Raw genomic sequence first — 27,314 nt, forward strand, 5'->3', positions numbered from 1 at the left:
ATTCTCATTATAAGGGTCCCAAAAGGAGGAGAGAGAGAGAGAAATGACCTGAGAAAATATTTGAAGAGATTATAGTCGAAAACTTCCCTAACAAGGGGAAAGGAAATAACCACCAAAGTCCAGGAAGTGCAGAGAATCCCAGGCAGGATAAACCCTAGGAGAAACACGCTGAGACACAGAGTAATCAAACTGACAAAAATTAAAGCCAAAGAAAAAATATTAAAAGCAACAAGGGAAAATGACAAATAATATACAAGGAAGTCCCCATAAGGTTAACAGCAGATCTTTCAGAAGAAACTCTGCAAGCCAGAAGGGAGTAGCAGGACATATTTAAAGTGCTGAAAGGGAAGAACCTACAACCAAGATTACTCTACCCAGCAAGCATCTCATTCACATTCGACGGAGAAATTAAAAGCTTCACAAATAAGCAAAAGCTAAGAGAATTCAGCACGACCAAACCAGCCCTACAAAAAATGTTACAGGAACTTCTTTAAGTGGGAAATACAAGAGAAGGAAAGGGCCTACAAAAACAAACCCAAAGCAATTAAGAAAATGCTAATAGGAACATACATATCGATAACTACCTTAAATGTAAATGGATTAAATGCTCCAACCAAAAGACACAGGCTTGCTGAATGGATACAAAAACAAGACCCATATATATACTGTCTAGAAGAGACCCACTTTAGACCTAGGGACACATAGAGACTGAAAGTGAGGGGATGGAAAAAGATATTCCATGCAAATGGAAATCAAAAGAAAGCTGGAGTAGCAATACTCATATCTGATAAAATATACTTAAAAATAAAGAATGTTACAAGACACAAAGAAGGACGCTACATAATGATCAAGGGATCAATCCAAGAAGATAAAACAATTATAAATGTATATGCAGCCAACATAGGAGCACCTCAATAAATAAGGTAACTTCTAACAGCTATAAAAGAGGAAATTGCCAGTAACACAATAATAGTGGGGGACTTTAACACCTCACTTACACTGATGGATGGAACATCCAGACAGAAAATTAATAAGGAAACACAAGCTTTAAATAACACCATAAACCAGATAGAATTAATTGATGTTTATAGGACATTCCATTTGAAAACAGCAGATTACACTTTTTTCTCAAGTGTGCATGGAACATTCTCCAGGATAGAATTTGTGACCCACATCTTGGGTCACAAATCAAGCCTCAGTAAATTTAAGAAAACTGAAATCATATCAAACATCTTTTCTGACCACAATGCTATGAGATTATAAATAAATTACATGGAAAAAAAACGTTAAAAATGCAGACACATGGAGGCCAAACAATACATTACTAAATAACCAAGAGATCACTGAAGAAATCAAACAGGAAATCAGAAAATACCTAGAGACAAATGACAACAAGAACACAATGATCCAAAACTTATGGGATGCAGCAAAAGCAGTTCTAAGGCAAGCTTATAGCAATACAATCCTACCTCAAGAAACAAGAAAAATCTCAATCTGACCTTACACCTAAAGGAACTAGAGAAAGAAGAACAAACAAAACTCAAAGTTAGTAGAAGGAAAGAAATCATAAAGATCAGAGCAGAAATAAATATAATAGCTGGATGCAAGGGCACCTCACCCTGTCGGCTGCAGCTGGTTGCAGCCGCCACCTTCTTTCAGCACTTCCAGAAGCAGCCTACTGGGAGGCCCTCTTTCCTCAGGAGCGCCTTCTCTAAACCCCTAGACCCCACAAAAGCCAGGTAGCAGCCCTCTGTCCTCCATAGCCATGTGGCTGAGAGTGTCTTGGTGCTCTGGCTGGGTGTCAGGCCTGTGCCTCTGAGGTGGCAGAGCCAAGTTCAGAACACTGATCCATGAGAGACCTCCAGGCTCCACATAATATCAGACAGCGAGAGCTCTCCCGGAGATCTCCATCTCAGTGCTAAGACCCAGCTAGGTGCACTCTACCACCAGCAAGGTACAGTGATGGACACCGTTTGCCAAACAACTAGCTGAACAAGAAAACTACCCCACCCATTAGCAGAGAGGCTGCCTAAGATCATAATAAGGTCACAGACACCCCAAAACACACCACCAGATGCAGTGCTGCCCACCAGAAAGACAAGAACCAGCCTCATCCACCAGAACACAGGCACCAGTCCCCTCCACCAGGAAGCCTAAACAACCCACTGAACCAATGTTAGCCACTGGGAGCAGACACCAAAAACAACGGGAAGTACAAACCTGCAGCCTATGAAAAGGAGACCCCAAACACAGTAAGGTAAGCAAAAGGAGAAGACAGAGGAACACACAGCAGATGAAGGAGCAAGGAAAAAACCCACCAGACCAAACAAATGAAGAGGAAATAGGCAGTCTACCTGAAAAAAAATTCAGAGTAATGTTAGTAAAGATGATCCAAAATTTTGGAAATAGAATGGAGAAAATACAAGAAACGTTTAACAAGGGCCTAGAAGAACTAAAGAGCAAATAAACAATGATGAACAACACAATAAATGAATTTTAAAATTCTGTAGAAGGACTCAATAGCAGAATAACTGAGGCAGAAGACGGATAAGTGACCTCAAAGATAAAATAGTGGAAATAACTGCCTCAGAGCACAATACAGAAAAAATAATGAAAAGAATTGAGGACAGTCTCAGAGACCTCTGGGACAACATAAAACCCACCAATATTCGAATTATAGGGCTCCTAGAAGAAGAAGAGATAAAGAAAGGGACTAAGAAAATATTTGAAGAGATTATAGTTGAAAATGTCCTAAATATGGGAAAGGAAATATTCAGCCAAGTCCAGGAAGTGCAGAGAGTCCCATACAGGATAAATCTGAGGAGAAACATGCCAAGGCATTTATTAGTCAAAAATTAAATACAAAGAAAAAATATTAAAAACAGAAAAGGAAAAGAAACAAAGTAACATAGAAAGGAATCCCCATAAGGTTAACAGCTGCTCTTTCAACAGAAAATCTGCAAGCCAGAAGGGAGTGGCAGGACATATTTGAAGTGATGAAAGGGAAAAACCTACCACCAATATTACTCTACCCAGCAAGGTTCTCATTCAGATTCGATGGAAAAATTAAAAGCTTTACAGACAAGCAAGAGCTAAGAGAATTCATCCCCACGAATCCAGCTTTACAACAAATGCTAAAGGAACTTCTCTAGGCAGGAAGCACAAGAAAAGGAAAACACCTACAATAACAAACCCAAAACAGTTAAGAAAATGGTAATAGGAACATACATATCGATAACTACCTTAAATGTAAATGGAATAAATGCTGCAACCAAAAGACATAGATAGGCTGAATGGATACAAAAACAAGACCCATATATATGCTGTCTACAAGAGACCCGCTTCAGACCTGGGGACATATACAGACTGAAAGTGAGGGGAAGGAAAAAGATATTCCATGCAAATCGAAATCAAAAGAAAGCTGGAGTAACACTTCTCATATCAGACAAAATAGACTTTTAAATAAAGACTATTACAGGAGGAAAAGAAGGACACTACATAATGATCAAGGGATCAATCCAAGAAGAAGATATAACAATTGTAAATATTTGTGCACCCAACAAAGGAGCACCTCAATACATAAGGCCAATGCTCACAGCCATAAAAGGGGAAACCAACAGTAACACAAACATAGTAGGGGACTTTAACACCCCACTTTCACCAGTGGACAAATCATCCAAAATGAAAATAAATAAGGAAACACAAGCTTTAAATGATACACTAAACAAGATGGATTAATTTATATTTATAAGACATTGCATCCAAAAACAAGAGAATACACTTTCTTCTCAAGTGCTCATGGAACATTCTCCAGGATAGATCCCATATTGGGTCACAAATCAAGTCTTGGTAAATTTAAGAAAATTGAAATCATATCAAATATCTTTTCAACAACAATGCTATGAGACTAGATATCAATTACTGGGAAAAATCTGTAAAAAATACAAACACATGGAGGCTAAACAATACACTAAGAAATAACAAAGAGATTACTGAAGAAATCAAAGAGGAAATCAAAAAATACCTAGAAACAAATGACAATGAAAACACGACACCCCAAAACCTATGGGATGTAGCAAAAGCAGTTCTAAGAGTTAAGTTTATAGCAATACAATCCTACCTCAAGAAACAAGAAACATCTCAAATAAACAATGTAAACTGATACCTAAATCAAGTAGAGAAAGGAGAACCAAAAAAAAAAAAAAACAGACAGCAGAAGGAAAGAAATCATAAATCATAAATCATAAATCATAAAACAAAAAGAAATGAAGGAAACATAAGCAAAGATCAATAAAACTAAAACTTGGTTCTTTGAGAAGATAAAACAAAATTTATAAACCATTAGCCAGACTCATCAGGAAAAAAAGGGAGAAGACTCAAACAGAATTACAAATGAAAAGGGAGAAGTAACAACTGACACTGCACAAATGCAAAGGATAGTGAGAGATTATTACAATCAGATTTATGCCAATAAACCGGACAACCTGGAATAAATGGACAAATTCTAAGAAAAGCACAACCTTCTGAAACTGAACCAGGAAGAAATAGAAAATATAACAGACCAATCACAAGCAATGAACTTGAGAATGTGATTCAAGATCGTCCAACAAACAAAAGCCTAGGATCAGATGGCTTCACGGGCAAATTCTCTCAAACATTTAGATAAGAGCTAACACCTACCCTCCTCAAACTCTTCCAAGATATAGCAGAGGGAGGAACACTCCCAAACTCAATCTACGAGGCCACCATCACCCTGATACCAAAACCAGGCAAAGATGTCACAACAAAAGAAAACTACAGGCCAATATCACTGATAAACATAGATGCAAAAAATCCTCAACAAGATACTAACAGAATCCAACAGCACATTAAAAGGATCATACACCATGATCAAGTGGAGTTTATCCCAGGAGTGCAAGGATTACTCAATATACACTAATCATTCAATGTGATAAACCATATTAAAAATTGAAGGAGAAAATGAAAACCATACAATCATCTCAATAGATTCAGAAAAACCTTTCAACAAATTTCAACACCCACTTATGATAAAAAAAAAAAAAAAAAAACTGCTCAGAAAAGTAGCCATAGAGGGAAATTCTCAACATAATAAAGGCCATATATGACAAACCCACAACAAACATAGTTCTGAATGGTGAAAACTGAAACTATTTCCACTAAGATCAGGAACAAGACATGGTTGCCCACTCTCACCACTGTTATTCAACATAGTTTCAGAAGTTTTACTCACAGCAATCAGAGAAGAAAAAGAAATAAATGGAAGCCAAATCGGAGAAGAAGAATTAAAGCTGTCACTGCAGATGACATGACACTCTACATAGAGAATCCTAAAGATGCTACCAGAAAACTACTAGAGCTAATCATTGAATTTGGTAAAGTAGCAGGATACAAAATTAATGCACAGAAATCTCTGGCATTCCTATACATTAATGATGAAAAATCTGAAAGTGAAATTAAGAAAACACTCCCATTTACCATTACAACAAAAATAATAAAATATCTAGGAATAAACCTACCTAAGGAGACAAGAGACCTGTATGCAAAAAATTATAAGACACTGATGAAAGAAATTAAATATGATACAAATAGGTGGAGAAATATACCATGTTCTTGGATTGGAAGAATCCACATTGTGAAAATGACTCTACTACCCAATGCAATGTACAGATTCAATGCAATCCCTATCAAACTACCACTGGCATATTTCACAGAACTAGAACAAAAAAGTTCACAATTTGTATGGAAATACAAAAGACCCCGAAAAGCCAAAGCAATCTTGAGAACCATATATGGAGCTGGAGGAATCAGGCTCCCTGACTTCAGAGTATACTACAAAGCTACAGTAATCAAGACAGTATGGTACTGGCACAAAAACAGAAATAGAGATCAATGGAACAGAATAGAAAGCCCAGAGATAAACCCATATACATATGGTCACCTTATCTTTGATAAAGGAGGCAAGAATATACAGTGGAGAAAAGACAGCCTCTTCAATAAGTGGTGCTGGGAAAACTGGGCAGGTACATATAAAAGGATGAAATTAGAACACTCCCTAACACCATACACAAAAATAAACTCCAAATGTATTAAAGACCTAAATGTAAGGCCAGACAGTATCAAACTCTTAGAGGAAAATATAGGCAGAACACTGTATGACATGGATCACAGCAAGATCCTTTTTGACCCATCTCCTAGAGAAATGGAAATAAAATCAAAAATAAACAAATGGGACCTAGAAACTTCAAAGCTTTTGCACAGCAAAGGAAACCATAAACAAGATGAAAAGACAACACTCAGAAAATATTTGCAAACAAATCAATGGACAATGGGTAATCTCCAAAATATGTAAATAGCTTCTGCAGCTCAACATGAAAAAAAACAAACAACCCAATTAGAAAATGGGCAGAAGACCTAAATAGACATTTCTCTAAAGAAGACATACAGATGGCCAAGAGGCACATGAAAAGCTGCTCAACATCACTAATTATTAAAGAAATGCAACTCAAAACTACAATGAGTTATCAACTCACAGCATTTAGAATGGGCATCATCAGAAAATCTACAAACAACAAATGCTGGAGAGGGTGTGGAGAAAAGAGAACCCTGTTTCACTGTTGGTGGGAATGTAAATTGATACAACCATTATGGAGAACAGTATGGAGATTCCTTAAAAAACTAAAAATAGTACTACTATATGACCCACCAATCCCACTACTAGGTATATACCCTGAGAAAACCATAAATCAAAAGGAGACATGTACCACAGTGTTCACTGAAGCACTGTTTACAATAGCCAGGTCATGGAAGCAACCTAAATGCCCATCAACAGATGAATGGATAAAGAAGACATGGTACATATATACAATGGAATATTACTCAGCCATAAAAAAGGAATGAAATTGGGTAATTTGTAGAGACGTGGATAGACCTAGAGCCTGTCATACAGGGTGAAGTAAGTCAGAAAGAGACAAACAAATATTGTATATTAACATATATACATGGAATCTGAAAAAATGGTACAGACGAACTGGTTTGCAAGTTGGAAATAGAGACACAGATGTAGAGAACAAACGTATGGACACCAAGGTGGGAACTGGGAGAGGGGATGAATTGGGAGGTTGGGATTGACATATATACACTAATATGTATAAAATAATAAGTAATAAGAACCTGCTGTATAAAATAGAATGAAATTTTTTTAAAAAAAGCATTTGTTTTCCGTTCTTTGTGGAATTCCAGTGAAACATAAGACTCCAGTGGACTTGTATGGTTTCTTATCTATCTTTCTTGTTTAGAAATAAAAGCACACCTGTCATAAGTAACATAGGATATAGGAAATTCGTGATTTACAGTTGATATTTAGAAAGAACAGAGAAATAGAAAGATTATCTGCTGATAGCACCAGAGCTTTTGTTGTTCTCAAAATGGACTGCATCTTAAGGTGTGGGCTTTGACCACCCAGCGACTCATACATTATTACACAGTGGACAGATTAAAGAATGTTTTGGGGAATTTTGTAGGTTGTAAGATGTTAAGATGTCTGGAATCTCAGTAGAATATACTATTCTATTTAATGACACAATAAAGAATAAAGTGAATTTCAGTGTAAGGTGACATGGTCATTTCATTAACCTTTGTAATTTGAAGAATACTTGTTTCGCAGTATTGAATATTTTCAGCCCTCACTTATTGTCAGGCTTTTACTGAGCTGTACTTTGTTGAACGTTTCTCCGATTATTGTTCTTCTGTTTTTGTCTTTGGTTTTAATATGTCTTAGAATATACAAGCCTCTCTAACAACAGCCTTTCTAAAAGAAACGTGATGCATGCCACACATGTAATTTAAAAATTTTTAGTAGCTATATCATCAAAGTTTAAAAAAGGTAAAATTAATTTTATAAAATATTTTTAACTTATCCCAGTATACCCAGAATATTATCATTTCAATATGTATTGGGTAGAAAAATGATTGGAATATTTTCCTTTTTTGTACTAAGTCTTTTGAAATATGGTGTGTATTTTTTTTTATTGTACATCTCAATTTGGACTACCCAGATTTTAAGTTCTCAGTAGCCATATGTAGCCAGGGGCTACCATATTAGACACTGTAACTGTACTTCTTTTGCCTGATGTTTATATAGAGAAAAATCATAATTTCATCCCCCAAACTTTGCAGAACATTTTAAACAAACCAGTATAGAGACTCAAATAAAGAGGACTCAGATAAATTAGAAATGAAATAGGAGACACTTAACTGATTCCACAGAAATACAAAGGATCGTAAAAGACTGTTATATGACAACAAATTGGACAAAGTAGAAGAAAAGGATAAATTCTAGAAACATACAACCTACTAAGAGTGAATCATGAAAAAAAAAACAGGAAAACTGATGAGACCAATTACTAGTAATTACTTGAACAGGTATTGGATTACTGATTAAATATACAAATAAAACAACAAATGAAAGTCCTAGACCAGATGGCTTCATTGGTGAATTCTAGCAAACATTCAAAGAGGAATGAATGTCAATCCTTAAACTATCCATACAATGAAAAGGAGTGACTCTGCCAAACTCATTCTACGAGGCCACCATCACCCCGATGGCAATTCAAGGAAGGAACATCAGAGGCCCTTAACACTGATGAACATAGATTTAAACAGTCCTCAACAACATACTAGCAAACAGAGTCCAACAGCACATTAAAAGCATCATACATCAAGATCAAGTGTGATTTATTCCAGGGACGCAGGGGTGGTTCAACATCTGTAAATCTATAAATGGGGTACACAATATAACATCAATATACAAAAATCAGTTATATTTCCGTATACCAACAATGAACTATTAGAAATTAAGAAAACAATCATTTTTACAATAACATCAAAAACAACAAAATACTTAGGAATAAATTTGACCAAGGAGGTCAAAGGTCTATACATTGAAATATATAAAACATTGATTAAGAAATTGAAGAGAACACAAATGAAAAACATTCCGTGCTAATGGATTTGAATAATTAGTATTGTTAAATGTTCATAATACTCAAAGCAATCTAAAGATTCAGTGCAATCCTTATCAAAATTCCAATGGCATTTTTCACAGGAATAGAACAATGCTCAAATTTGCATGGAACCACAAAAGACCCCAAATAGCCAAAGCAGTCTTGAGAAAGAACAAAGCTGGATGCATCACAATTCCTTTCAAACTATAAAATAATCAAAACAGTATGGTATTGACATAAAAACAGACACATAAGTCAGTGGAACCCAATAGCCCAGAAATTAACTCACACAAGGCAGCTAAGAATGTACAAGAGAAAGAATTGTCCCTTCAATAAATGGTGTTAGGAATATTGATATCTACATGCGAAAGAACAAAAGTAGACCTCATCTTACACCAAACACAAAAATCAACTCAAAATGGATTAAAGCCTTGAACATAAGACCTACAACCATAAAACTAGAAGAAAACATAGGGAGGAAACTTCTTGACATTGGTCTTGACAGTGATTTTTTTGATTTGGCAACAAAAGCAAAAATAAACAAGTGGGTCTAAGTTAAACTAAAAAGCTTTGCACAGCAAAGGAAACCATAAACAAAATGAAAAGGCAACTATGGAGTAAGAGAAAATGTTTGCAAATCCTATAACTGACAAGGGGTTAATATCCAAAATATACAGTGAATTCCCACAGTTCATTAGCATAAAATCAAATAACTCAGTTTAAAAATTTGGAAAGGACTTATAAGTAGACATTTTTTTTCTAAAGAGACATAAAAGAGGTCAACAGGTATATGAAAAGGTGGTCAACATCACAAATCATGGAAATGCAAATCAAAACCACCTGAGATATCACCTCATACCTGTTAGGATGTCTATTATCAAAGAGACGAGGTTACAAATGCTGGCAAGGATGTGAAGAAAAGGGAAGCTTGGTGCACTGTTGGTGGAAATATAAAGTGGTACAGCTGCTATGCAAAACATGGATGTTCCTCAAAAACTTAAAAATAGAGCTACCATATGTTCCAGTGATCCTACTTTTGGATATATAGCCAAAGAAAAGAAATAATTATTTCAGAGATATCAGTACTCCTATGTTCAGAGCAGCATCATTTACAATAGCCAAATACAGAAACAGCCTAAAGTCCGTCTGTGGATGAATGGATAAAGAAGATATGATACACACACACACACACACACGCACAGGTATACTATGCAGCCCTAAAATAAGAAAGAAATTCAGTCATTTTTTACAACATGGACGAACCTGGAGGGCATTATGCTAAGTGAAATATATCAGGTAAATACCATATGGAATCACTTATATGTGGATTTTTTTTAAAAAAGTCTAACTTACTGGAACAGTAGAAAATTGGTTGCCAGGGCATATGGTGTAGGGGAAATAGGGAGAGGTTGTCCAGAGGGTACAAACTTGCAGCTGCACGACTAATAAGGTCTGAAAAAATAATGTAAAACATGGTGACTACAGTTGATAGCAGTGCATTGTATAACTGAATTTTACTAAGAGAAAAGCTTAAATTCCTTACAAAAATAAATATATAAATACATATGTGAGGTGTTGGATTTGTTAACTCGATGTTGGGGAAGCTTTCATGATGTATGTGTATATCAAATCATCAGGTTGTATGCTTAAAATACCTTACAATAAATAAAACAATTTTACCTCAGTAAAGCTGGAGGTGTGGGGTAGGGGAAAGTAAATACATAAATAAACTAGTATGTCCACAAAATAAAATAGTACTCAGCAATGAAAGTGAACAAACTATTGATTCTCACAACAATAGGGATGAAACCTGAATATGTTTTGCCAAGTAAAATAAGCCATTTATGTGACATTTTGAGAATGACAAAACTATTGGGAAGGAAGGGAGACAAGTAGTTTCCAGGAATTGGTCAGTGAGAGGAATTGACTAAAAGAAGGCAGCAGAGGGAATTTGGGGGTGACAGAACTGTTCTGTTTGATATTGTGGTGGTACATACATGATGCATTATGTATTCCCATAGAATTGTACATCTCAAGGAGTACATTTTGTGTATGTACATTTCTTAAATATCAGCCACGGTATGGGGAATGCAAGATATATTTAAGACTATATGAAATTAATTTGTTTTCCAAATGAATTGCATAACCGTTGTTATATATAACAAACAACCCATTGTTTACTCGGGTTGAACATATAAATAAATAAATATATTGTAGGTAAGAAAGCCAGGTTTCTCACTGTTGAAGAAGTACAAATAAGCAAAAGGCAAAGGCTGGAATGAATTTTGTCTTGCTGGCTTGGGTTGGAGATAACAGTATGAACTCATTGGAAGGGGAGGGAGGGATGGATAGCTGGATCATATATATGTATATGTATATATATGCAATATATATGTATTTCCCTAGGTGTGTCTGTTGAGAGGGCCTAGAGGCAGTGAGCACACCTAACACCTGGATTTGGTTTCTAAATACCATTCTCCAATAAACAGAACTGGGACTCCTTGTAGAGTAGTTGCTTCCAGCGCTAAGACAAGGAAAATACAAGATGAGCTTAGAGGTAGCATCTTGTGGTACCTGAAAGAAAGGAAATACTTACAAAACAAAAAGGAAAAAGGATGAGGCATGATGAAAGGACACAGAAGCCTACTTGATAGAACTCCCAATGACCAAAGCTGGAAAAATTTGAACAACAAATTAAATAATGGTAATGTTTGATTACAATCCAAATAATAAAATAAATATCCATGTGTCCATACTTACAGAAGAATTCCAATGAGTAATGTAGAAGAAATTAGGGAAATAAAAAAATCACCATTAGATCACTGCAGTATAATTGTCTTAGTCAGAAACCACAGATGAATGCTAAAATTAGTGGTCAGAAGTTTAAAGAGAAACAGGATATTTTCATAGTCACAAAATACCTCCCCCAAATCATTTGCAAAGGAAAGTAGTAACATTACAGTATAGAAACTTGCCAGAAAACACCTTAACCAAGTGGTCCAGGTGCATCTCACTAATAATAAAACACGTACCTCCTGATCTGGTGTACTGAGAGGGTGTATCACCCATGGTATCCTTCCTAAGAATGTATAACCTCAATCTAATGATGAGAAGACATCAAACAAACCTACAGAGTCACTGGCTAGTACCTTCTAGCTCATGAAGGACAAGTAAAGGCTTAAAAGTTGTTACTGTCTGGAGACGACTAAAGAGCCATGACAGCCAAGTGCACTGTGGGGTCATGGATAGGATTCTGGAAAAGAAAAAATCATTAGTGAAAAAAAAATGGGTGAGATCTGAATAAAGTCTGAAGTTTACTTCTTAGTATTGTATTGTTAATTTCTTAATTTTGACACTTTTATTATGGTTCTATAAGATGTTAACATTGGGGGTAATTCCCTGGCGGTCCAGTGGTTAGGACTCTGCACTTCCAGTGCAGGGGGCCTGGGTTTGATCGGAACTAAGATCCCACATGCCACGTGACGTGGCCAAAAGAAAATAAAAGTTGTTTACATTGGGGAAACTGGATGATGAGCATAAGGGGACTCTGTACTATCTTTGCAAATCCAAAATTATCTAAAAGTAAAATTAAAAGTAAGGTATAGTTGCCTGAGTTCAGTGTTATTTTCATATATCTCACAATTATTTATAAAATACCAATGGGGAAAACGTCTGTTTTACTCTGATAACCAAATGTACACTTCTGATGATTGTTAAGCTTGTGGTTTATTAAATATATTTTGGTGGTGGTTATTTTGGTTGAAATTTTCATTAAAAGATTCAATATTCAAAGCTTAGTAAACAATGAAACCAGAGATGATTCAGGACATTAAAACAGGAGAACTACGACAAATCCTCTTATTCTGGTTATGTGTTTTCCAGCAGTATATCAGAGCTTATTAGCTTTCTTCTAATCTTCCCCTCTCTTTATTAGCTGAATGTGACCACCTCCTTCATACTTAATGTACGTTATAAGCTCAGAGTTCAACTTTCCATGCTTGAAGGAATGGGGTTTCAAAAGGGGGGCTGTTCAATTAGGGGTTTTCTCGATCAGTGGTAGGGTGCTCCAGACTTTAATGGTGATTGGGAAAGTAGTAGCTGTAAGGTGCCAAAGCACTGTGCATGGCACCCCCATCCTAACCCATTGATAGCTTTACCTGAGGTTTTGATATTAGAGATTACCTGGTTATTTGTCAGATATAGTCCAATATTGTTTACTGGACTTAATCTATACTTGTTGTATTCTGTATGCTTGGTACTATTCTAGGTCATGCAGAAATCAAAATGAAAATCATGATCTCTGCCCAAGAACTTGTACTTGTTTGAAAGAAGACAAACATGAAGGCTCTGTAGTAGGTGTAAAGACCAGAGGCTTTAGAGTTTTACAGTCATCCTCACTGTTTCTTCCTTTAATTCCTAGGCCTGTGGTTGGCATATTTATTTAAACTTTGAGTCTATTTCCTTACCTGTGGTATAGGATACTAATATCAGTCTTACAAGAACTGTCAGGGTCATTAATACCTGGCACACAGGAGATGTTTAGTGAACCGCAGTTGTTCTTATCATGGTCATTGTTATTAAGACTGATAGACCATTAGAAAATATGATAGTTTATTACACCAAATAACTCTGTTCATTGAATATTGTGTTACTCAACCTGTGTGTTCAATCTTGGTTTTATCCTTTTAGAGACGATGAAGAGAAAAAAAAGTCTCCATCAGAAGGTACTGATGAGAAGGCTAATGGAACACATCCAAAGACCATCAGCCGTATTGGGAGTACAACCAACCCATTCTTGGACATTCCTCATGACCCAAACGCTGCTGTGTACAAAAGTGGATTCTTGGCTCGGAAAATCCATGCAGATATGGATGGAAAGAAGAGTAAGCATCATTTGTTGACATTTTCTATTTCATTTATTTCGTCTTTAAGATAGGCCCAAAATTTAAAGTGAATTTATCTGAAGTAAAGTGAAGGGATAAAGAAAAATTGTATTATGTTTATTTAGAAAAGTATTGTTGAAATTTGGTAAAGCCTCTAACCCCAAATCTGAAATCCACTGTGCACCTGATCTTCTGCAAGTAGAATTATAGAACTTCAAAATTGGAAGATTTCTTACAGACTGTTCATTTTTAACCTCTTATTCATTTATTTATTCTTGCCTTCAACAAATCATTTTTAGTACCTGCTATGTGCTAGGCATCAAAAATACAGTAGTATATAGAATGGACAAGGGCCCTGTCTTCATGGAGTTTACATTTTCTGGTGGTTGAAGGAAAGGTTGGATTTATAACACATAGAATGATAAATAGTGTGAGGTCTTTGGGACAAAGCAGGGAGGCTTAGAATGGAGATCCAAGCACATGTGGAATGCTGACCTCTGTGGAAGATGGACAGGTGCGGTGTAGGTGAGTGTGGTGTGCTTAGTCCTAGGAAATGGAAGGAGGCCCATGTGACAGGATTATCTGCTGACACATCATGTTGGAAGATTGAGTGGAATGGAGTCTGTTTCTATATGTTTAGAATCGCCTTTGCAGAGTATTAAATAGCAATTGTATGTAGTTGGATAGACTAAGATAGCTATTAATGCATGAATTAACAGCTTTAATGCAGAATTAATGCAGAATTGGGCTATAGCTCTAGATTATTTCTACCTACCTCCAGACACAGACACGCAGGGCTGGGATGGACAGTCCTGCTGTTTCCACCTGTGCTGGGCCCTTTTTTCTTAATGTATTAGCATATTCTGTTAGGGTACGATCAAGAGCAATGTTGTAACAGGGTAGCTTTACACTGACTTACAATGCTGAGCAAGCCCTGCTGTCCCCAGTTCTGTAGGAGCGCCCCACTGTGTTTCTGGGCACTCTGTACACTAGCCCGCTAGGCTATGTCATTTTCTCTGTGTCAGCACTCCAGTGGCTGCAAGGGACAGTGAGTCTAACAGCTTAGGAGAAAAGGGCAAGGAGATGCCTCAAGATGAAGAATTGTCTCCAGGACATTTTTAGCATTTCTTTCTCTTTATTGTTTTTGCATATTATATTTATTCATTTTTGAATTGAGGTATAATTGATTTACAATATTTTATTAGTCTCAGGTGTACAACATAATGATTCAAAAATTTTAGATTACACTCCATGTAGATCAATAGTTATTATGAAATATTGGCTGTAATTCCCTGTGCTGTACAGTATATCCTTGTAGCTTGTTTATTTTATACGTAGCAGTTTGTATCCCTTAATTCCCCATCCCTATTTTGCCTCTCCCCCCTTCCCTCTCCCCACAGTAAACACTAGTTTGTTCTCTATATCTGTGAGTCTGTTTCTTTTTTGTAATATTCATTCATTTGTTTTATTTTTTAGAGTCCACGTATAAGTGATCAAACACAGTATTTGTCTTTCTCTGTCTGACTTATTTCACTAAGCATAATACCCTCCATTCATAATACCCTCCATACATGTCCATTCATGTTGCTGCAAATGGCAGAATTTCATTCTTTTTATGGCTGAGTAATATTCCATTGTGTGTGTATACATTTATATATATCACATCTTCTTTATCCATTTATCTGTTGATGGACACCTAGGTTGCTTCCATATCTTGGCTGAAAAGTTAGCTGATAGCCTTATGGGAGCTCCTTTGTAAGTAACTTGTTGCTTTTCCCTTGTTGCTTTTAATATTCTGTCTTTATTTTTAATTTTTGCCATTTTAATTACAATGTGTTGGTGTGGTCCTTTTGGGGTTTCAGACTCTGTGGATTTTCAACCAAGAAGTCTATTTCCTTTCCCAGGTTAGGGAAGTTTTTAGCTATTATATATTCAAATATGATGTCTTCCACTTTCTATCTTCTCCTTCTGGTACCCCATAAGGTGAACGTTAGTACATTTGATGTTGTCCCGGAGGTCTCTTGAACTGTCCTCATTGCTTTTTATTCTTTTTTCTTGTTTTGCTCAGCAGCAGCGATTCCCACTGCTCTGTCTTCCAGCTCGCTCATCCGTTCCTCTGTATCATTTAGTCTACTGTTGATTCCTTCTAGTGTATTTTTTCATTTCAGTTATTGTTTTCTTTACCTCTGTTTGGTTATTCTTTATAGTTTCTAACTCTTTATTAAAAACTTCTAATTTCTCACTCTGTTCATCCATTCTTCTCCCAAGTTCTTTGATCATCTTTATGATCATTACCCTGAACTCTTTCTCAGGTAGGTTGCCTGTCTCCACTTTGCTTAGTTCTCCTTCTGGGGTTTTATCTTGTTCCTTTCTTTGGAACATGTTCCTCTGTCACCTCATTTTGCCTTATTTGCTGGTTTCATTTCTGTGTATCTAAGTTGGTTACATTTCCAGACCTTGGAGAAGTGGCCTTCTGTAGGAGACATCCTGTGTGTCCTGGCAGTGCCTTCCCCTCTGGTCACCAAGGCTGGATGCTCTAGGGGTGCCCCCTCTGTGGACTGTGGGTCCCCCTGTTGTGGTGGGCTGACTGGTGTGGGCAGTCTCGTAGGCATAGCTGGCCCCTGGTCTGGTTGCTGGCCAGACCCTCCTTGTGTAGAGGTTGCTGGTCACTGGTTGGGAGGCCTGAGTCACAAGGTGGCTGGCAGCCTCAGTCCTGGTGAGCCCCAGAGCTTGTGCTGGCCCACTGGTGGGCAGAGCCAGGTCCTGGGGTCTAGCTGCAGGACCCAGGGGTGCCAGAGCTGGTATCAGACTGCTGGTGAGTGGGGCTGGACCCTGGGGCAGCTGGCTGAGGGGCCCAGTGTGTCTCAGAGCTGGTGTTGGCCTGAAGATAGGTAGGGCCAGGGCCCAGCTGGTGGGTGGGCTGGGTCTGTAGGCTCCAGGGCTGAGGTTTTCCTTGGGCATATCTCTGCCTGCTGGTGGGTGATGCTGGTCCCAAGGCTAGAGCAGGCTCACTGGTGGGTGGGGTCAACGTCCAAGAGATTCTGGGGCTGGTGCCTGTTCACTGGTGTGCAGAGCTGGGTCATGGGGTCTCTGGCTGCAGGGCCCTGGGGTTCCTGGGTCTAGTGCCCATGTACTGGCATTTGTGGCCGGGTCCTGGACCCTCTGGTGGACAAGGCTGTGTCCAGGGGCAGCTGTGGGCTCGAGGGTCTTAAGGCAGCCTGTCTGCTGGTGGGTGGGACTGTGTCCCCACCTAGTAAGTTGCTTGGCCTGAGGTGTCCCCGTACTGGTTCCTTCAGGTTGGTGGGTAGAGGTGGGGCTGGGTCCTGAGGCTAGTAAATTAGAGGGAGGATTCCAAGAGGTGCTCGCCAGACCAGTGTCCACATGGTAGAACGAGCTCCCCAAATAGCTGCTGCCAGTGTCTGTGTCCCCAGGGTGAGCTGCAGTTGCCTCCTGACTCTCTGAGGGGCTCTCTAGGATCAGCAGGTGGGTCTAACCCTGGCCCCTTTCAAATTACTGCTTCTGTCTTGGGTCCCAGAGTGTGTGAGATTCTGTGTGTGACCCTTAATAGTGAGGTCTCTTTCCCACAGCCCTCTGGGCAATCTCCTGAAAGTCAGCCCCACTGGCCTTCAAAGCTAAATATTCTGGGGGCTCATCTTCCCGACACAGGACCCCTGAGCTTGGGAGCCAGATGTGGGGCACAGACCCTTCACTCCATGGGGAGAAGCTCTTCAGTTGTAGCTATTCTCCCATTTGTGGGTTGCCCACCCCAGGGTGTGGTCTTGGCTGTACCATGACTCCTCCGTCAAACCCATCTCACTGTGGTCCGTTCCTTATGTCTTTAGTTGGAGAAGATCTCTTTTGATAGGTTCTGGTCTTTTTTGTAAGTGGTTGTAATTTTGTGTGTCTATGGGGCTTCCTGCCCCGCCCTTGTGGGAACCCTGCTCAGCTTTACTCTTTGGAAGGGGAGGCTTTCACATGGCTGGATGCGTGATGACTAGCGGCACGGCAGAGCGTGTGTTCAATTCTGTCTCCTGACCTCCACTGTAGTGTATTCTGGGGCAGGACTGTGACCTGTGTGACTGACACCCGCGTGGTTGCACTGGTGAGAGGAGAGTTCCCTCCAGCAGGGGTGTGAGATACAGTTCTCAGAGAAAGGGTGATCTTGGTAGACAAAGCCGGCGACGTTCATCTGTGTCCCCAGCACACACACACCCACCCTTTCTCCATACATTGAGTTCAAACAGTGCTTTTACCCCACATGTTTTCCTGGGCCACCTCTGAGGATTTTTGGAGAGAATCCCCCAGCTGGAAGCTCTGATCGCTTAGCAGCCCTTTGAGTAGGAGCACAGGCCCAAACCACCGCAGTGCCCTTGTACCAGGCCAGAGGTTTTCTGCCAGTAAAACTCCTTTAAAAGCCTTAGTTATCTCCTTTGAGAACTTCTGGCTGGTTAGGGCAGTTTTAAGTGTCACGGGGCTTTTTTTCTGTTTAGCAGCTTAAGTTCTGCCTGTTACCCGCCTCTGCTTCAGTCTCTGTTTCTGCTCCTGCTTCAGAACGCAAAATAGGTGGGAAAACAGATGGATCAGGTAAGATGGGGCTAATTGGGCCCAGTCTCCAGACTTCACTCCAGCCGGTTGCTTTATCACGGAGGGCTTCTTCACTTCTGCCTTTGAGAGAGGGTTTTTGGGAGGAGTCTTGAAGTTTCAGCCTTTAATTCCTCAGGCTCCTCCTAGATATTCCCATTTCGGTTTTTCATGGTTTTTCAAATCACGTAAGTATTGGCAGATAATTCAACTTTTTCAGTAGAAGGTGCATAGTTTCTAATGATAATTTACATACACTAAAATTTACCAATTTAAAGTACATAGTTTGAGTTCTGAAAAATGAATTCAGTTGTGTGACTACCATCACAATCAAGATAACATAACATTTCCATTACCTGAAAAAGGTTTTGCTCTTAATTCCTTTCACCTTTACTCCCAGCCCATGGCAACCACTTACCTGTCCTTGGGCACTGAGCTTTTTCTTTTCTATAATTTCAATAAATTGAGTCATGCATATTTTTTTGTGCTTGGCTTCTTTCACTTGGTAGTGTTCTTTGCAGATTCATCCATATTGTGTGCTGCTGCGTTAGTTTGTAGTTCGTCTCCTTTTATTGCTGAGTAGTATATTAGTAGTATATTCATTCCATTGTTAGAATATCTTTTTTTTTTTTTTTTTTTTTTTTTTTTGGTACACGGGCCTCTCACTGTTATGGCCTCTCCCGTTGCGGAGCACAGGCTCCGGACGCGCAGGCTCAGCGGCCATGGCTCACGGGCCCAGCCGCTCCGTGGCATGTGGGATCTTCCCGGACCGGGGCACGAACCCGTGTCCCCTGCATCGGCAGGCGGACTCTCAACCACTGCGCCACCAGGGAAGCCCTGTTAGAATATCTTACAGTTTACACATATACCAGCTGGGCATTTGTGTTGTTTTCAGTTTGGGGCTATTATAAATAAACCTGCTTTGGATATTCTCAAACAAGTCTTTGCATGTACATATGTTTTCATCTCTTTTCAGAAGATACCTAAGAGTGAGGGAGTGAGCTTGCCTGGGATGTGTACTAAGTATATATTTAACTTTATAAAAAACTTCCAAACTGTTTTCTAAAGTGTCTGTAATGTTTCGCATTTCTGCCACCTGTGCATGTTATGTCCTCTTGATAAAATGATCCCTTTGTCATGAAATGACCATCCTCATTCCTGGTCACATTCCTTATTTTGAAATCTACTTTGTCTAATATTAATATAGTAACTCTAGCTTTCCTTTCAGTTTTTGCTAGAAATTTTTTCTAGCTTTTTAATCTTGTTTTGTGATCTTGTCTTTAAAATTATTTTCTACAGCATACTTGTAGGTCTTTTCAACCAACAATCTGTCTTTTGATTGGAGTGTTTATACCATTTACATTTATAGTAATTACCGATATAGTTGACTTTAATTCTGCCATCTTGCTCTTTGATATTTACTTACTCCATCTTTTATTTTTTCCTCTTTTCCTGACTTGTTTGGGCTTGTGTGTGTTTTGTGGCATCGGGGGGTTCGGTCTTTCTTCACTGTTGGCATATTAGCTGTACCTCTTTGTTTAATCATTTTAATGAGTTCTGGAGGGTTTACAGTATAGTCTTTAACTTGTCACAGTCTGCCTTCAAATTTTACCACTTCATGTGTAGTTTGGAATCTTTATAACAGGTTACTTCCCTTTCTCTTTACTAGGATTGTGCTATTGTCATACATTTTAATTATGTTTATAAAACTCATGCTCCATTGTTATATTTTTGCTTTAAACAGAAAGGTATTCTTTACTTTGACTCACATATTGACCATTCCTGGTGTACTGGGTTCCTTTTTGCAGTTTCACATTTCTATTTAGTATCTTTTTTTTTCTGCCTGGACAATTTCTTTCAATATATCTTATAGTAAACTGCTGGTGAGAAATGTTCTCATGTTTTATTGTTTTCTAAAATAATATTAAGGCTGCACCTTAATTTTAGGAATTTATGTTCACTTGTGTGTAATTCCTTGGCAGTGTTTTCTTTCTTGTTCAGTAATTTTAAAATGTTGTCCGTTGTTCTCTGCCCTGCATGGTTTCAGACAAAGGGTTTGCTGTCATTTTTTGTTCCTCTGTACCTAGTGTGGGTTTCTCCCCCTCTGGCCGCTCTCAAGATTTTTCTCTTTATATTTGATTTTAAGCAGTTTTATTATGAGGTGACTTACTTTATGTTTTCCTTGTCTGGTTTGGTTTTTTTTTTGAAGTTCTTGGATTCATTGGTTTATATTTTTTACCAAGTCTGGAAATTTTTCAGCCATCATTGTTATAGCACCCACCCCTCTTCCTGGGACTAGAGTTTCCTGTATGTTAGACTATATTACACAAAAGGTTCATTGAGACTCTGCTCAATTTTTTTCCTACTCTTTTTTTGTTTTTTCAGTACTTTAATAATTTTTGCTTCCATATCTTCAAATTTACTACAGTATTATTTTCCATATATAGTATTTTTATCTTAGAAACTGCAGTGTGAAACTTTTATATCCTTCATTATTCATTATCATTATTTTATATCCTTCAAACTCATTCCTTATTGAGTTTGTAGCTTTCTTAATATCCTTGAGCATATTTCTCATATTTACAATAGCTGTATTAAGGTCCTTCTCTTCAAATTCCTTTCTCTCTGTGCTTTTCTGGAACTGTTACATTCTTTGCATTTCTAGTAATTTTTGTTTGCATGCCAGACTTTGTGACATTTTTTGGGGTGGATTTGGTTTTGTTCCTTTAAAGAATGTTGTATTTTATTCCATTGTCCAGATGAGTAACTTGAAGATTAGCTGAACCCTTTAGAGGCTTGCCTTTACCCTTTGTCGTGGTAGATCCAGAGCAGCCTTTATTTGGGGACTTATTTATAGCTCCATTACTAAAACATTATTACCCTTCTTTAGATTCTCTTCAATGCCCTGGTGTTATGAAGTCTTTCCACTCTGTCTGATAAGAACACAAGCTGTTCTTAGCCTTCTGTGAGCTCTTAAAATTACTCATTCCACTACTTATTTCTGATGAATTGGACCATTTCCTTTCATGTGTGTTCAGATCAGTGCTCCAACCAAGACCTGGGCATTCCTCTGCAGATCTCCAGAGCTGTCACTTTGTGCAGCTTTTCTCTCTCTTTTATTCTGCTCCATAAATTCTAGCCCCCTCAGCCTCACCACACTCCCTCTTCAGCTCCTCAGCTCAGCACTACTTCCAGGCACCTACTTTTGCTGCTAGATCTTAGACACTGCCTCCAAGAAGTAATCTGGGCTTACCTTATTTGTTCCTTTCTCTTCTAAATCACAGTTCAGATCTGCCTCTTGTACAATGTTTGAAAACTTTTGCTTTATATATACTGTCCTATTTTCTAATTGTTATGATCGGAGGGCAGTTTCTGTAGCAATTAATCTTTAATGGGCATAACTAGAACTAAGCTGATTACTGATCCCTGTTGTTAAGCAATTTCTTTCTAGTTGCCTCAGACCTCAAGACCTGATATTTACTGAGTTATGAAAGTGATAAGGAATTCTGGGTATTTGAGTACGACCAGGTGTGTATTTGGAGTCCCAGAACAGGATTTGTCTTCTTCCCAGCTAATCTTTTCCGTGCTTCCCAAATCCCTTTTGTTGGACTTCCAATCATATCTGGTTGAACTGGTTTATCTCACTGCTAGATGGCTACTGCTTCTTGGAAATGCACCAACGCCTGACCTGCTTCTGAATACATCCCTCTGTTTTGAGAGGTAATCACCATAAGCAAATTTGAAGTATGTTTTATAGTACTCATATCTGATGTGCTTTAAAATATATCACTTTTCATTTCTGATCTCATAGAAGTATAGGTGTTTACCAAACCCATTAAATCTGACATTAAGGGAAAGCTTTGAATGGTCAAATTTAGAAAACAAAACGTATCTTCTGGATTTTTGTCAGGTAGAATGAAAATAAAGTTCAATATAAGCTCTTAGCTTTATTAACCCGATGCATGATACTTGTGGAAATCAAGAAAGTGATTGGAAACAAGGTACTCAAAATATGAATGTTTTAAATGATGATGAATAACGAGATAATTAAGTGATTACTCAATATTAGTGCTTTTTCCTAAGCACTTCATACATTGCTTCATTTAATCTTCACCTTTTGAAGCAGGTATTATTACTATTATCCCCATTTTACTGAGGAGGAAATCCATCTTAAATTTATTAGCCAAAGCTGTAATATAGAATATCAGGATATCTGGTGGGACTAAAATCTGATTATACCAAACTAATTGTGGCACATATTAAAATCAGTGCCCACGAGAAAATATGTTTAGAAAACATTTAAGTTCTCCATGCTTTGTGCGGTCAGTACCATCTGTTACAATGTAGCATGTATTTAGATGACTAGAGGTCTCAGTCTAGGGCCAGTGGGGCCTGAACATTTCTTTTACTTGGCCAATCTAGCACTTTTTTGTAAATTGAATTGTGTGAATTTAGTTAGGCATTTTCTGGTTGACCATAGTTTCCACAAGCCCCTATATCATTATACCAGGCCTCCTTACACAATAATTGCTACTTTTCTGGCCCCAGAGTCTTTTGAGGTTGTGACCCACCTCCCCTCACCACTGCCTCCCATTTAGACTGAGGTAGCCTTAAGGAGATGGGGGCAGACAGATGGGCAAGACCATACCTAGTGCTAAATTTGTACTTCAGTGATATCAACGTGGCAAAAAATGAAGTGCTTATCTAGTTTTACTACCACAGCTTATATAAGCTGAGATGCAAGAAATGAATTTTTCCCTACATGAATTAAACACTCCTCAAGTACTTAAGACTATACATGTACAAAGACTGCGTTAAATATAGCTTCTCTCCTCTTAGGAGCTAACATTTAGGTGTACCATACAGAGAGTAATTACCATCTAGAATCCACAGCACAAGTTTCTAAATACATATATTGTTAGCTAAGGTACCATATAAAACATTCAGAATTGAGTGGGAGAAGTACAGTTGGGACCATGCTGACATCCTCCCAGATGACAAGATATCCAAAGGATAGTGGAAAAGATAAGAGGGCCCAGAAGCAGCAGTGTCCAGTGTTTATGGTAACTTGATTATACAACAGAGGAAGTGATTCAGATGATTGAAGACAACAGAACTATTTCAGTAAATGGTGCTGAGGGTGTGGGCGGTGGTATGTGTAGTGGAGGAGGTATATGGTGTCTGTGGAGGGGGTGAGGTGGGTGTGGTGTGTGTGCTTATGGAATGAGGGTGGGGTGGGCGGTATGTGTGTGTCTGTGTGTGTTCCCCACCTCAGCCCAACCAGAAAAATCAGTTTCAGGTAGATTAAAGGTAAACATTTGAGAGATAAAATCTAAAACGTTTAGATCGAAATGTGAAACAACATCTTAATGACCTTTGGGTAGAAAAGGCTTTCTTAAGATTTAGAAAAAAAAACAATGAAGAGATATATTGCTATATATGATTACATTAATGTGAAGACTCCTCTTTTAAAAAGTTAGAAGATAATCCACAGTTTTGGAGAAGATACTTTGTAGCATATTATATTACTAATAATGGATTAATATCGCGTGTGTGTGTGTGTGTGTGTGTGTGTGTGTGTAAAGGAATCTTAAATTAATTAGAAAGACGACATAACAGAAAAATGGGCAACAGTTGGAACAGACCATTCACAGAAAAATAAATTGCAGTGATCCATAAATATATATGAAGAGATACTTAGCCTCACCAGTAATCAAGGATATTCAGATTAAACACACAGTGAGATATCATTTCACATATGTCACATTGGCCAAAATTTGAAAGAGTGATAATACCAAATGCTGGCAAGGATTTTAGAGCAGTGAACACTCTTCCACCCCGTGAATGTGAGTGTCGATGGTATCACCACTTTGGAAGACAGTTGGCAATAATCAATAAAGTTGGAAGAGCCTACACCTGTGTCTCAGTTAACCCAGTCCTAGGTACGTATCTACAGAAACTCTTGCCATTTTACAAGGGGGGGATTGTTCATAGCAACATTATGTTAGATCAAAATAAAACAACCTAAATGGCCCTTAATAAGAGATTGGAAAGGTTTCATATATTCATATAGTAGAAAACTATGTAACAGTGAAAAGCAAGTAACTAGAGTTACGATTTTTAACCTGAATGACTCTCACAAAAGGTAACGTTTAATGAAAAAAAGCAATTTGCAGAAGAGTGTGCACATATGGTAACATCTTAAAGCATGCAACACAGCACTGTTTTTAATAGGAACATATTCACATAGAAATATTGTTTATTATTTCGTGCTTCCCGGGAAGCAGGAAATAATGTTGTTAGCATGCTCTTAAAACTACTGGGGCAACAAATAAGATGCAGATAAAAAGCCATACAAATGTACGGGGCAGGTGGAATGGAGCAGTCAAGGATGTAAGGAGTGTTGAGTAGTGTCTTGAGAAGGTTAGGGGGTTTCACTCACTTTAGAGGGGTTTACACATTGCCTGTCAGTGAAAGTTTAGAAAATTCAGTCCCACATGTCAAATTTGAGAGAGTAGATGTTATTCTGAGTCACACTTACTGAAAATAGAGTTTATAATGGCACTGCAGGCAGAATTCTTTGTTATTGTATAACACTGGGAACGGTGACACTGTAATTAAGAGATAATAAAAGTGGAATATTTTTTCCCCAGAAGACAGTGTCTCCTCCTATTAGAGAAAGACTCTTTAAGTGGAGGCAAAGCAAAGCAATTCTTTTAAAACTAGGCTAAGTTCCCCCTCCTTGCCACTTTGCTGTTCTGTGACACAGGGTTGTATAATGAAGCCCTTTGACACAAGGCCGAGGAGCAGTGCCATGAGGGCAGCCATTTGAGTCCTCAAGTAGGAGTTTGGTGGCAGTCTAGTTCTGGTGGCATTTTATGTGTGTTCGGTGAGGAGTACCTCTTCACCATTCTACATTTGGACTAAAAGAATAAGTTTTAGGTTTTTAAGTTGCATTTTGATGGCTCTTGTCTTTCATTTAAAATCCACCCTTTCCTGCATTATTGTTGGTTAAAAGAGGTCACCCACCATTCTCCTCAGAAGCAATACTTTCGACAAGAAATGTGGAATAGAAACTATAATCTTTTAACACCAAAAGAATCTGTTCAGAATCTGAATATTTCTTTCTGAAAGAAGAATGCACAGTTTTCACTACATCTGATTTTTAGAAATTATTCTGTTTGTACTGTTGACTCATTCTATTTATATTTTCAGTATAGTTAAAATTTAGGAGAAAGAAGAAAATAATCTTGATGTCTCTATTTTTATTACAGTTTATCAAAGTCTTCAGTAACCTGATGTAAATTTGAAATTAAAAATGCAATACTGGTTTCCTAAAGGAAATAATTATGGTGATGGAAATTTATGTACCAAAATTTTATCACTGGATAGTACAGAATTAAGAATTTGAGCTTTGAAACTAGATAGATCATTGATTCATTTTAGAAATTCTTTTTTGGACAGGAAAGTAGAATTTATTGGTGGGCAAGTAGGGAGGGGACAGTGCCAAGGCTCTCTCAAGTGCAGGGCCTACCGTGTGTCCAGGGGCCATGATTAGGAATGTATTTGACCTCACAGCCATCCAGGATGCGCTGCTTTTCTGCCACCATGCTTTCAAATTCATCCTCATCAAACTTAGTAAATTCCCCCTTCTTAGAGATGTGGATCTTCTGGCAGCCAGGGAACTTGAACTTGGCCCTGAGGAGGGCCTCAGTCACATGCTCCTTGTTCTGCAGCTTGGTGCGGATGGACATCATGACTTGGCCAATGTGGACCCTGGCCACTGCACCCTGGGGCTTTCCAAAGGCACCGCACATACCTGTCTGGAGCCTCGATTGGGGACAGCATACCAGTCGTGAATGTCCACTGGAAAGGGCTGAATCCATTATCCCTTAGGGCAACCCATACTGGCAACAGGCTCATACACTACACTACACTACCAAGGAGCCTGTTGTTTGCAGCCGCTGCACACCAGGCCCCCTTGGGGAAAAGAGCATAGTCGGCTTAATTGGCTGTAAAGCAGAAATTCTTTTGAGCACCAGCTGTGTGCCAGTCCATTCACTCTTGATGGGAAATAAGGAGAGGGAGGGGATATACCTGAGCAGGTGTCATTCAGCTGAAAGCTGAACTGCAGAAGAAAGTCCATAACATCTTTGGATACAAATGGCATATATAAGAGTATTCCAGTGAGAGAAATAGGTAATGCAAAAGCCTCGAGGTGAGAATGCCACCTTAAGGTGCTTATTATTAGCACAGTGTCTGGCACATAGAAAGAACCTAATTGTTATTTAAGAACTTAATTGTTATTTTAGGTACAGAATATTAGCAGCAGCAGTTACTGCCATCATCATCTTGGAAACAGCTGAATGACCAGCAAGAGCAATACAGTGTCACTCTTGCAGTCATTTTTAAAATGACATATGATATATAAGTAGAAATGTTTAAAGGAAACAAGTATGATATCCCAATTTTGTGGCAGATGTGTGCATAGTAAAATGATTAGGAGCTTATTTACTGAAATGCTCTCTGGTGGTTAGACTGATGATTTTATGTATTTTTTTCTATGTGCGTTTTTTTCTGTTATTTTCCATATTTTTTATTTACTTGGAAATTTTTTTTGCCATTGACACTGGACAAATATAACTTTACATTATCAGGGAAAATCAGTATTTCATGTTAAACATTTGTTATTTAAAATATAACATCAATGCAATAGAATATTTAAAGGCCTAATGAAATATAAGGATGTCTAAAATATAGTAAAATGTTTTCAAAATAAAGACAAATGGAAAAAGGTATAACAAACACTTAGCATGATTACCAATAA

The 27,314-nt window shown here is 38.2% G+C and overlaps 1 protein-coding gene and 1 pseudogene across 11 annotated transcripts in view; one reads left to right on the forward strand and one right to left on the reverse strand.

The window, feature by feature from the left end:
• PSD3 (pleckstrin and Sec7 domain containing 3) overlaps positions 1-27,314 on the forward strand; it is a 647,135-nt gene that overhangs the window by 530,931 nt on the left and 88,890 nt on the right. For all 11 annotated transcript variants that reach the window (XM_067022673.1, XM_059049100.2, XM_067022674.1 and 8 more), the window contains one exon: positions 13,713-13,906. In XM_067022673.1, coding sequence (XP_066878774.1) covers positions 13,713-13,906 — 194 coding nt within the window. The remainder of the gene's footprint in view (positions 1-13,712; positions 13,907-27,314) is intronic.
• LOC131747634 (small nucleolar RNA SNORA70) lies at positions 26,362-26,505 on the reverse strand (annotated as a pseudogene).

The sequence above is a fragment of the Kogia breviceps genome, chromosome 20 (assembly GCF_026419965.1).
Source record: "Kogia breviceps isolate mKogBre1 chromosome 20, mKogBre1 haplotype 1, whole genome shotgun sequence".
Lineage (NCBI taxonomy): Eukaryota > Metazoa > Chordata > Mammalia > Artiodactyla > Physeteridae > Kogia > Kogia breviceps.